This window comes from Hylobates moloch, unplaced genomic scaffold (assembly GCF_009828535.3).
Source record: "Hylobates moloch isolate HMO894 unplaced genomic scaffold, HMol_V3 SCAFFOLD_18, whole genome shotgun sequence".
Classification (NCBI taxonomy): Eukaryota; Metazoa; Chordata; class Mammalia; order Primates; family Hylobatidae; genus Hylobates; species Hylobates moloch.
Genome location: NW_026652293.1, coordinates 40,001,442 through 40,014,910, shown reverse-complemented (window position 1 = coordinate 40,014,910; position 13,469 = coordinate 40,001,442). Strand labels below are relative to the sequence as shown.

The 13,469-nt window shown below is 39.3% G+C and overlaps 1 protein-coding gene across 6 annotated transcripts in view; it reads left to right on the top strand.

The window, feature by feature from the left end:
* The window catches only part of NFIA (nuclear factor I A), a 390,911-nt gene that overhangs the window by 284,710 nt on the left and 92,732 nt on the right, over positions 1 to 13,469 (top strand). For all 6 annotated transcript variants that reach the window (XM_032136492.2, XM_032136490.2, XM_032136493.2 and 3 more), the window contains one exon: positions 226 to 353. In XM_032136492.2, coding sequence (XP_031992383.1) covers positions 226 to 353 — 128 coding nt within the window. The remainder of the gene's footprint in view (positions 1 to 225; positions 354 to 13,469) is intronic.

Here is a 13,469-nt window from a genome sequence, read left to right as displayed (position 1 = left end):
GATTGACAATAAAAATCAAACTCAGACACTTGGAACGACACAGACCCAAGACTTTGTTCTACATCCAGTGACTCACCAGACTGAACAGAAATTTAAAAGGAGTCCTAGAACTACGCTAAGTTGCCCAATTGCTTCCTCCCTTGGCTTTCTTTCAACCAGAGGTGCAGTGTCCAAGAGAAAGGTGGTTGCGATTGCTTTTAAACATGCACCCATTTGTTATTTCAGCTCCACAAAGCGCCTCAAGTCTGTGGAGGATGAAATGGACAGTCCTGGTGAGGAGCCATTTTATACAGGCCAAGGGCGCTCCCCAGGAAGTGGCAGTCAGTCAAGTGGATGGCATGAAGTGGAGCCAGGTAAGCAGAGTGGGGGCACGGGCATGTGGCTAACACTGTGAAACTGAAAAATACATGTGGGGTCCCATGCCATGCATAAAAGTGAAGAAAGAAAGCTCAAGGTAGTTCACTTTTTCAGGACGAGCACTTGTTTGTATTGTAATCTGATTGCCACATTCATAAAAGGATGGCTGTGCAAAGCAGTAGTAATTCAACTGAAATGTAAGACTGGTGAGATGGTGTATGATTTTCTACTCTTACATATTTTCCCCTACACCACAATCCAGCATTTGATTTGCTTTTGGTTTTTTTGTTTTGTTTTGTTTTGTTTGTTTGCTTTTTTGAGACAGAGTCTCGCCCTGTCGCCCGGGCTGGAGTACAGTGGCATGATCTTGGCTCACTGCAACCTCCTTCTCAGTCCTCCTTCTTCTGCCTCACCCTCCCGAGTAGCTGGGATTACAGGCACCCACCACCACGCCTGGCTAATTTTTTGTATTTTTAGTAGAGACGGCGTTTCACCATGTTGGCCAAGCTAGTCAATTTTTGTATTTTTAATAGAGACGGGGTTTCACCGTGTTGGCCAGGCCGGTCTCAAACTCCTGACCTTGTGATTCACCCACCTCGGCCTCCCAATTGTTTTTGTTTTTATACTATCTTTTTGTTTAGTTTTTAAAATTATCTTTTAATCCTAATAAAAATCTATCAACTTTTTCAGCAGGATTGATAACATTCAAAAGAAGAATGGGTTCCTTGTGCTACAGTTTAGAGTCAGATTTTTATATAATAAGGATACTTTGCAATATTTTTCCTATTACTGGATATCATCATGATTATTTTTCTATTTAAATGGAACAACTCTCTTTATTCTAATCTGTACTAAACTGAACAAATGATGACTATTGGTCTAATCTCCTGGGGTAGTCTAATCTTGGCTCTGGAGTCTTGGGAGTAATATGAATAAGTCTGATCGCAAAAACCATTTGAAACCCTTACCGATGTCTAACATGTGAGTTAGAGGGAATCTTCTCCAATGGCTTCCTGAATATGGCAAGTCCAACGGGTATGAAGGATAGAGTATGTGCCTGGAAGTGAGACAGTTGGAGTGTCAACCTGGCTTCAACTCCTGCTGGCTGTGTGATTGTGGGCAAGTTACCTAGCCTCTCTGAGCCTGTGTCTCCCTTTTTATAATCTGACAGTACTAATAGCTATTTCCTAGCATAGCTACTACCTAGCATAGAGTAAGTATGAAAATATTGTTCTATAGCCATCCTTCCCCAGCTTTTGCTTCAGAGTTAATTCCCTGCAAGTACAGACGAGCACCAAGAAAATTTCTGAACCAACCTCTTCATCTACAAATCTTAGCTCCCTTATCTCCTCCCTAAATTTTTTTTCAAAAGACAGTGCTCAGGGGATGTGACTATAAAGGTGTAGCACGGGGAAAATGTTGGGGTGATAGAACCATTCTGTATCCTGATTGTGGTGGTGACAGTAATCTATACAATCGTTAACATTCACAGAAGTACATACCTCCCTGTTCAAGTTAATTTTACTGTATCATAATTAAACACAAAACAAAAACACCTCAGGCCCATTGGCCGTGTCTTTTATCTTGCCCCTGCTATTAAAATGCAAAAATATCTCTTTGCTTTGCTTCTGCCTAGTCTCTCATTCATTCACTCATTGGATGGTCTTCACTGGGGACTTTCTGTATGAAGCACTATGCCAGGTTCTGGGAACTCAAGGATAGATGGGAAGGTTATGGCCCCTGCTCTCAAGGAATTCACAATCAGAGGTGGGAAACAAACACATAAGCAGATCATTATACGGTGATATGGGAAGCGCAGAGATGGTGGCGTTAGTCGTCCATGCCTTCTGTTTCTAATTAGTACCAACCGCAGCACTCAAGGTGTGGTGGTTCTTCTATGAAGGTCACACATCGTCTTTTCTCTGCATTTGTGTTCACATCAGTTCACCTAAAGTGCCTAAGAAATAGTCCCAATCCTAAATGAGAAGGAAAATGCTGACTCTCACTGCCACTACCTGCATCAGCATGACCTCTGTATAGTGCCAATGAAAAGTTTATGTGCCATTAAAAAATTAAAAGATGTAAAACTTCTTTGAACCCTTTTTCAAAGGCTAATTAGAGCCCTAGCCAATTTACCTGCTTCAGTGAAAATCAGAATTAAACATACAGGTTTGGTACATTTGTGCTTGATTATTGTGTAGATGCATTTTTGTGCATATTGAAGCTGCTTTATTAGGTTGAGGTACTCAGAGCTCCCTCATCATGAGGCTGAGCTCTAGGTCCTTACATTTACTTCCTCTGGGTATATTGCGGGCTGTGGAGGCTGATTGATTATTATAGAATATTTTGACCTAGTGACTCTTTTATTCAGAGCAATTCCTATTCCTATCTGTACATTATGATTCAAACGATCATAAATTTTCACATTTGAATACCTGAATCCTTTGTAGTCATTAAACAACTAAAGTTTAATGGCTGAATCCTTTTTGGTAAGAGGTGTGTGTGTGTGTGTGTGTGTGTACACGTACACATATATATTTTTAGAGAATCCCTCATAATTATATTCCTGGACTGACTCTCCGTTCTCTATCCCCATTTCATTACAGAAAAATGCAGTTTCATGGTATGTGTTTATAGGGAGTGATAGAGGACAGTGGATAAATGTACATTTGGCCATACTCAGCACAGAAAGTCATAATTGCAACAAGGCCTGAGGGGACATTAAAACTCAGCTGAAGGATGTTGCACATGTTCATGGTGACTTTGGTGTCATTAACTCACACCAGCCATTTTAAATGGATAATTTATGCTGCCAGATGGTCCTTTTTGGGGACTTTCCATAAAGCCCAATCCCCTTTTTGGCACAGAGAGCACCTTTATGTTGTTCCCACACTTATGCAGGCCTGCATAGCTTTTCCCCAGGGGTACAGTTAATCGAGTAGGAGGCTTTTAGTGGTTCACATGTAAATTACCTTCAGAAATATGTTGGGAGTTATGTATATCTGAATGCACCAGCAGCCTCTTGGTTGCCTACGTTTGGGATAATTCTCTCAAACAAGTACTAAGGATACTGTGTTTATGCCTCAGATGTGACACAGGAAGCAAGGCCTGTACCTGCTCCTCACTCAGAACACTTTGGTTTCCGTTTACCTGCCTTAAAATGCTTTTTTCAGGACTCCCTGGCCAAAAGAGGGCCAAAGGTTGCCAGAAGAGACAAATTTCCTAGAGCAACAGGAAGATTATGGAAAGTAAAACAAACCAGACATGCAGTAAATTACATCGGCTATTTCAAATGTCTTTTGTAGTATCCTGTTCCCCATTAGTTTATCTCAGCACTTTTAGCGCACAGCTCTTATTATCTGGGAAGAAGGGCATAGGAGATTAAAGATGATGTTAGTTTAAAAACATCACACAACTTCAGAATGACTTTTGCTTCTTTTACAATGCTGAAACAAAACTTAGTTTTGTTTCCCAGTTATCTCAAAACTGGGTTAGATACAAAGCTTTGAAGCAAATCATGAATTGACGAAACGAGTCCTATGAAATTCTATCAAGCACAAATGCACATACCATCAACTCTTGTTTATCTGTACAGATGAAGAATTACAGAGAAATTGATAATGCAGATAAACAGGAAAGAAACCAATAGACAGCGCCCACATTGGTTCAGACACTCATGTTGCTTTCAAATATATGGAAAAATTCTAGTTACAATTGAGTACCTACTGTGTACCAGGTTTTTAAAAAATTAACCTCCTTTAAAATATGCAAGATATAATGATCCTGCCTCTAAAGAGATAAAGATTCATAAAAGGTCAAGAGACTTGCCCAAGCCCACACAGATAGTAAATCTGTGGATCCAAAATCCATATTTGAAACCAAATCTGACTTCATAGTCTAAGTTTATCTTCTATACTCAATAACCTCTTTTACCATCAACATTTGGAGCAGCATTTTAGGGTCTCGTGTCCTGGACTGGTACTTCCGTTAAAACGTTATAAGGCCAGATGTGATGGCTCACGCCTGTAATCCCAGCACTTTGGGAGACCGAGGTGGACGGATCACCTGAGGTTGGGAGTTCGAGACCAGCCTCACCAACATGGAGAAACCCCATCTCTACTAAAAATACAAAATTAGCTGGGCATGGTGCTGCATGCCTGTAATCCCAGCTACTCGGGAGGCTGAGGCAGGAGAATTGCTTGAACCTGGGAGGCGGAGGTTGCAGTGAACTGAGATCGTGCCATTACACTCCAGCCTGGGCAACAAGAGCGAAACTCCGTCAAAAAAATATATATATAATAAGAAACAATAAATAACTCATGAGAGAGACCTGAAAAACATTCGATTTTCCTTATCCCAAAGCCTTGTCATACAACTTAATCTAGAGAAGAAATATAGATTATTAAATATACATAGGACACAATATATCAGCAAAGAGTATTAACTGTTAACAAAGTAAACTATCATTTTCATTTATAAAATCAAATAACCCTCAGCAGTTAGGTCTTTGTTCAAATAATAGCTCATCACACAGGCCCTCAGTGATCTAAAATAGCCGCTGACCCTCCCTCCATCATCCTATAACTCACAACACTGTTTTGTTTCCTTACATCTGCATCTACTATTTTTTTTTTTTCCTGAGACGGAGTCTTGCTCTGTCGCCCAGGCTGGAGTGCAGTGGCACAATCTCAGCTCACTGCAAACTCCACCTCCGGGTTCAGGTGATTCTCCTGACCCAGCCTCCCGAGCAGGTAGGACTACAGGTGCACGCCACCATGCCTGGCTAATTTTTGTATTTTTAGTAGAGACGGGCTTTCCTCATATTGGCCAGACTAGTCTCAAACGCCTGGCCTCAAGTGATCCTCCTGCCTCAGCCTCCCAAAGTGCTGGGATTGCCAGTGTGAGCCCACCACGCCAGGCCATCTCTCTGCTATTATTGTCTGTTTTCTCTCTCTAGGATATATACTCCATGAACAGTGGGACTTAGTCTGTCTTTTCCATTGCTGTATCTCTAACATCCATAACAGTGTCTAGCACATAATAGGTATTCAATAAATATTGATTGAATGAATGAAGTGATAAAGCAGAGAATTTGGGGTGCTTTCAATAAACTTGAAAGCAGAATTTGCTATCAAGAATACTGTCAGAATTGGTGTTTACTACACTTTCAATTTGCAGGCTTTCAGTCAAATCCAATTACTAGCAAGTCGTAAGCAGAACAATTGCTTAGGCTCAGCCAAGGACCTCTTGACGAGCAGCAGTGCATTGACTTTATTACAAGTATCCCTCACCTGAAAGTGTGTTCCTTTAAGTGAATCAAACCTTTTTAAAAAAATAATAAATAATAATTCTGTATTATTTTTAAGTTCATTGTTTAGTATTAGCTCTATATTAAGAATCCCAATAGTGAATCCTTTGTAGAACATTTTATGTATTATAGACAACCTCCCTGACTTACTTGTGAAAAATTCAGATTTCCGTACCAAATTTTCTCTTCTACAAGTGTAAGGAGCACCCATATGAGACACTTCAGACCCTTGCTGCTCAAAGTGTGGTCTGAGGACCTGCAACATGGCATCACCTGGGGGCTTACTAAAAATAGAGAACCCTGGCCGGGCATGGGGCCCAAGGTGGGAGGATTGCTTGAGGCCAGGAGCTTGAAATCAGCCTTGAGATCAGTATAAGTAACAGCAGGACCCTGTCTCTACAAAAAAAAAAATTTTTAATTAGCCATGCATAATGGCATGTGCCTGTAGTCCCAGCTACTAGGGAGGCTGAGGCAGGAGCCTTGCTTGAGCCCAGGAACTCAAGGTTACAGTGAGCTATGATTGTGCCATTGCACTCCAGCCTAAGCAACAGAGTGTGACCCTGTCTCAAAAGAAAAGAGAAACAAACAGAAAAACAGAATCTCAGGCCCCACCTAGACCAACGGTATTTTAACAAGATCTCCTGGTGATGCTCGTGCATGTTACACTTTGCAAAGCACTGATTTAGGCTGCTTTCTTGTTCCTTTAGGTGGGTTCTCCCCACTCAGTACTTGTCTGGAAGCCACCTTAACTTTAAATGTCATACTCCCCAACCATTCTCTCTATGTTAAAGTAGGTTCTCTTTAAAACAATTCTAGATAGGTAGAAATCTAGCCTATTTTCAAATAGATTAGAGAAGATTAGATTCTGGGTGACTCTGGATACCTCACTATAAGAAAAACAATTATCTTGTCTCTCTCTCTGTCCCATATTCCTCCAGTTTAGGGCCTGCTGCATGAAAAGGAATGGCTGGTCTTCTAATCATTATCATTAAAGTCAAGCCAAGTTGTTGAATCCTTATTAAGTGCTGATTGTATGCAGTATAGTCGAGTAGATACAGAGAGGACTCCAGCAAGTCCCTGTCTCCAAGGGCAAACCTCCGAATTTCCTCAAGTGTCAGTCACTACCTGTAAGGTGGGAACTGTTCCTTCTGCTCCATCTCTGTCACAAAGTTATGACAGATGAGGTAATGAAGTCCAAAGTCCTTTGTGAAAGTTAATATTCTCTAATCACGTGAAATATCGTCATTAGGATTATTGAGGCAGCCAGGCTTACCCAGCTGAGGGTAGTTGAAAGCAGACAGGGTTAAGTGTCACAGGAGTAAAAGAAAAGAGCTGTTAAATCTGGAGAATAAGGGATAATTTCCTTAAAAGGTGGCAGTTAAACTGGATTTAGATGGAATCAGACTGAGAAATGTCCATGTCTCACTTGAAAGTGAGACTTGTCTCTTAGTCTTTTGATTGTTAGTATATATAAATTTAAGTCTTCTTCCTAAGTTGAAAGGCAGCCCTGTGGCTGTTCTGTGAGCCTTTCTCAGGTTATATTTGTCCCCAAAGTTAGACTTTTATACCAGGGGTCCAGTGGGCTTCACGGATGACTGCATTGCACCACTTTCAGATTTGAGACCGCATCTACATTAAGTACAGACATATCAGTAAGTTTTGGCAGACCTAAAAAGTAAAGCGAATTTTTTTATTGTAAAAAAAAACATGAAATTACAGTACTTTTCAGTGAAGTTCAGTACTGTGTTTGAAATATATGCATAAGAGGCTGCTTAAATTTTCTCCTATAGAAAAACATTCAAAATTCCAAATGCCTTCAATTATACTGGGATTGTAAAACAATTAACAGACACAGTTACATCCACCAACATGTTAAAAGTTTCAAAACAGTTTAGTGAAAGTTTTGAAGTCAAATTTGATAAGGAATAAATTTAGTTTTATTTTTATAAATACTTTTAGAGATACATTTCTCTGCAAAGAGTAAGTTGTTCTCATTTTTGAAGGTCAAAATTAAGTACTTTAGGCCGAGCACAGTGGCTCACACCTGTAATCCCAGCACTTTGGGAGGCCGAGGTGGGCAGATCACTTGAGGTCAGGAGTTTGAGACCTGCCTGGCCAACATGGTGAAACCCCGTCTCTGCTAAAAACACAAAAATTAGCTGGGTGTGGTGGTGCCCTCCTGTAATCCCAGCTACTAGGGAGGCTGAGGCAGGAGAATCACTTGAACCCAGGAGGCAGAGGTTGCAGTGAGTCAAGATTGTGCCATTGCACTCCAGTCTGGGCGACAAAAACAAAACTCCTATCTCAAAAAAAAAATTAAGTATTTTAATAACATGTTCTCTGTTCCTATCACAATTATTAAGAAACACAGTTTTTAAAAATTGTTTAAAGGCGTCTGTCAAAGAATATTTCGGTAAACATCTGGTCAGTCAGCGACCCAGGGCATTCAGAACTAGGGGTCGGTGTCACAACTACTGGCAACATAGTTGAATTTTGCAGACTTATGTTAGCCATTTTAATTTTAAGTATCACATATTAGGTTCACTTGGATTCCCAACTCTGCTGGTCCTAATTTGACTGCCAACAGTCATTTATCAGTTGTAAGAGTGGAGGAAGTCTACCAACTTAGACTTCTAGCTGAGACAAAGAGGAAACCCATTATCAGTGCCAGTAAAAAGGCAGCGACTGGTAACAATAGTGCTTTGATCATGGACACTCCACTGCACTAGCATATATTAGAGAAAATGATTAAATCTCCCATCATCTCCTGCTGGAATAGGAATAGTCACTGCTACAGAACATTGCCATGGGATCAATGTCTTGGCTTTTCTTCTGCATTTATTGAGCAGTAGGAAAGCATCAGCTGGGACCACATCCTCTTCTATGATCTCTTCTCATATTGGCACCTGCTCATTAGAGACTGGTGCACCAGGGGACGTTGGTACAGTAACAAGGGACCTCTTCTTTACGGACCCTTCTTTATCAGCGAAATTTTACCCAAATAAGGGGTTATGCAGGAAAGCTGTATTACCAAATGAGCACTGTAACCACCCTTCAAAAATCCCTTGCCTTCTTTATCAAGGCTATTTTTTCTTAATGTCAGAAAAGGGCCTAAAACAACTTCTTGTAATTGGAATCTAAAAGGTTACCTCTTAGAGGAAAAGAAATATTCTTCTCATACACACACACATATAGTCTGTGTGTGTGTTATATACATATATGATAAATCGTGATCCAGAAAATTGTTTGGATTCCTGAAGCCTCTAGTACCTGGCAACTTAGTAGCCATTCAATCAATATTTGTCTAATAAATAAGTAAATAATAAGATGGAGATCACACACGTCTCACTTTGTCCTTCCAGTAGGATCAAGCGCTCAGAAGCAGAGTGATGTATATGTTTGTCTAACGAATGAGCGTTGCTCCACTTGCATCGGAGAACCCAGATGTACAATTTTGTGAATGCAGAAGCTCTCAGGAAAACAGATGCTGCATTTCAGCTGGTCTTGTCTGAATAAATAAATTACCCAAATCTCCAAATTTTTAATTTCATGTTTGAAAATGAAGCTGTGTAAATATTCTAGAAGGGGAGGAAGGAGATGCAGTGTATACATTAGGTTTATATGTGAAATCCTCCTCCCTGTGCCTGTCACCATCCTCAGTACAGCCCCCGTGGCTCAGGTGGCCAACTCATGGTGTGGCTTGGGTGGAGCATACTGTAAGGAGGAACATTAAAGCAAATTTCATTCCAACCACAGCAATCTTCATAGGCTTGCTGGGGAGGGAGATAAGTGAGAAATAGAATGTATTATAAAGAGGAAAAAGTTCAAATTAAGAATTTTTAAAGTTAGTCATTCCCATATTCTGCCATGAGCAAGCCTGAGAATGTTAGCAAACTACTTCTCTGAATTTTCATTTCCTCATATGTAAACATTGAGGACAATAAAACAGCCTTGCCTTCCTAACTCATAGCTTTGAAAAGATCAAATGAGATGATAAGAACAAGAGCTACCGTTTATTAAGCATCAGCTCTGTGTAAAAGTATTGTGCAGGATACTATACATATTTTTAATATATGCAAAGTATATTTAATAAATCAAAACGCTGTAAAGAAATACTGTATATCCTTCTTAGGGGGTAAATACTTTGAAAACCCTAAACTTACTATATGAATTTAAGATACTGTGAAATTTATTTGGTAACATATTTTACACCTCTGCATCTATTATATGCAAAGCACTGTGCAAAAATGATAGAAGAAATATGAAAATAAGCAGAACGGAACTTGCCTTCCAAGAGCTTACAGCCCAGTGAAGGAAAGAAGGGTAACTGGTTTAATAAACCCAGTGGCTGTAATACATAAGATGTAGAGCACAGCAAGCTTCATATGGGTGAGGAGTTTATTCCGTGGCTTAGACCACAGTCCTCTGCTGTGCCTGCTTGAAATAGCTGGTGCATCAGCCATTTCATCGTTAAAGGAGCAGCAATGAATACTGGCCCATTTCCTTCCTTTCGTAATATCAGAGTCTAATCTTACTCCATCTCTAAGAAGCATCTAGAGAGCTGACATACTAGGAAGTCCTCAAGAAGTACATATACAAAAATACAGTCTATCATACTATACTCATGGACCCAAGCCTCCCCTGCCTGAAACAGACAGTTTTCTGATTTGTAGATAATAGATTGGGTAGAATACAAGCAAATAATTTACTTAGAGGGAACAAAATTAATCTGAATGGAGATTAAATTCACCAGAGGGTAGAATAACCAGAAAGTATAGTCGGAAGAGGAGAAAAGAAAGAGAAAAAAGACAGCAATCATTGATAGATAAATAATAGATCAGGCTTACCTAAAAGTATATCATGTTTTCCTATATCTAATATTATTTAAATATTTATGGAACTTAAATTGAAGGTAGTTTTAACCACAGATATAAAGATGAAAATACTTTAGTGATCTTACTTCCTCCGTTCTATTATATGAACACAGTGTAGCTATTTTATAGACTCAAGACAAGTTGATTAACAATAAATATATATTGGCTTGTATTTTGTCACTGCTGCTGAAATTTTAAATATATAAGCATTTTATAAGTAATAGCAATAACTGATGTTTATTGAGCACTTACTATGGGCCACACATTGTTCTAAGCTATATGCATACATACATAAATATATATGTGTGTGTACATATACATTCATTTAATTTGTAAAAAAGTGATACCACTAATACTATTGTTTGCAGACTTATTTCTCTCTCTCATAGGGTCTTATATTTTTCCTACATACTGATGATTCTCTTTAAATGTCAAATAACCAAATATAGCACCATCAGTTTATATGGAAGTAAAGTTCTGTGGTTTTTGGCCATCAGTGTTTTTAACAAAGTAGTTTGTTAACACTCCAGAATAAGAGGCTTTTACACGGGGAACTGGGGAGAGAGGGAAGAAATAAGTCCTTGGTCCATGCAGATCCCAGGAGTCAATCAATAGTGTGTGCAGCAGGCTGCTGTGCAGCAGTTTCTCATGAGGCTATGCACATCCCAATTGCTTTCTGCTCAGCAGAGGATTACAATAATGCCTATTTATCCAGCTCTGTCCATCCAAGGATTTTAGATACATCATAAACTCATCAATTAATCAGAGACATGGCACCCATTTCAAAATGCTGGGTGAATTACATCCTGGAAGATTACAAGAAATGCTCACGTTGACAGAATAAATCAGGAACTATTTCCTGATGGATTCCTGAACGACACACCAAGTACTGAAATGAAGAGGTCTGTCTCTAGCACTGATTCACAAAGTATATCTCAAGTGGAAGACAACTTCCGGAATAAAGCGTCACTTTATGTTGAAGCATCTGTTAAACTTGAAAAATTAAACTGAGGTAGAATGGCGAAACTCATTGAATATTAATACAATTAATTGGCTTAAGAGTAAAGTATCACTGACCTCCCTTTCTTAACAGTTAAAACCCCTCTGAAACCTTTGGGTTTTTTAAATACAGTGTTACTTTGGTTCTTGATTCTCTGGTCTTTGTCAAGTGAGGAATTCTTCCTGTGGTCCAGCATACTCAGCCCACCGGGGGGAACTGGCTTTCCAGACAGCTGTGAATGTTCGGTATTTATTCAGACGATACTCCCACACTTTGATGATTTACTGTGGTCCAAGCATGTTGTTCTTCATTTTGAAGAAACATTCCAGTCTGTAGGTATTGTCTACTTTGTATGTAATGAGAGGTAGTTTAATCGCTTGAACCCTGGAGACGGAGGTTGCAGTGAGCCAAGATCATGCCACTGCACTCCAGCCTGGCGACAGAGCGAGACTCCATCTAAAAAAAAAAAAAAAAAAAGAAAAAAATGAGAGGTAGTTTAAAGTTTTCATTTGCGTAGCTGGAAGTGCACTCACGTCATTAGAAATTCAAGGAATGGCAACTCAATATCCATTTCTAATCTGAAGGGTCTTCTGTAGCACCAGACTATTCTGCCATGTTAGCCCCACCCAGAAATCACTTAACTATGATTAGCTTCCAAGATTAATGAATTCTAGGATAGCATGATTACTTATGACTTAATGCCAGCCAGAATTTGCCATCTGCCTTTCAGCCATTTCATGAACCCAGCAGAAGAGAGCATTTATCAAAATGGCTGTGCAACACCCCTCATGTCTTAACACTCTTTAGGGACTTATATAAGCAACACTTCATGTTCGAATGTCAAAATCCACGTGTAAGGCTTAAAAGTAGTATGGTATGCTTAAGAATGCTTTTCAGGGCCAGTTATTCTTTGATATTTATCACTTCATGGTGCTGACACCTGCTTCTAATTTTAAGAGTTCGTTCTTCCAGTGGATTTTTCTTTCCTCAGAAATCTTATCCTCAAAAGACTTAACTAGCAATTTTTCTTTTTTTGATGTGCTTGATGTTTTGATGAGTTTGTCTGTCAGCATTGAAACCTTAACATACCTTTCATTTAGAATAAAAAAAATATTTGTGACACACATTTATTATATTGGGTCACAAAATTTTTGCCCTGGCCATACATTCAAAGACTTTTGCAGAGACATAATTTATTAGAAACGTCATTATCTGCCACTTGGCCTATTTGATAGTTGTCTTAAGTTGACAAAAGCTATAGTCATAGATAAACTCTTCCTTGAAGAAGCAATTCAGTAAATAGCTTTCACCCAATACCCTTATTTGGTTGTCTTTCACACTCAAGGACCAGGTTGGTGACAATTGTCATTTGAGAGTTAGTAAGTGGAAGGACAAAGACAGAGAGGAACCTAGTTTTGTCTATTTAGACACATATGGAAATAGTCCTTTGGTTTGGGGGTAGCCAGCCTAGTTGTAGTGCCCAATGTGGTTTGCTTTCTTGTTTTTATCTTGTCTAAAGACCTTTTCCTCACAAGTGCTGGATAAAGTTCATTGCATGAGTAGAAGAAGCCGCAAAAGATGGTATATAGCTAGCAACCTGTTCTGATTGGTCTATGAAGAGTTGCCTGTATAAAATTGGATCCTTGTGTTCAGTTCCAAAAAAAGGTGTGAATGTGAAGAAGAAGTGTTAAATCATGACTCCAGAGAAAATGTCGGCCATGAGCAGTTTTTAGTTTAAGTGAAAACCAAACTTTAGGATTTGGACAAATAAGATGAGGAGAAAAAAGGGTGAATCATTAACTCCAATATGAAAGGATTGTGGTGATCAAGTTTCACCCAGCTTGAATAAGACACCCAGCAAAGACTGTGACTGATGGAACTAACTCATTTACTTAATTGATATGCCAAACTCTGCCAAGCATTTACCCTT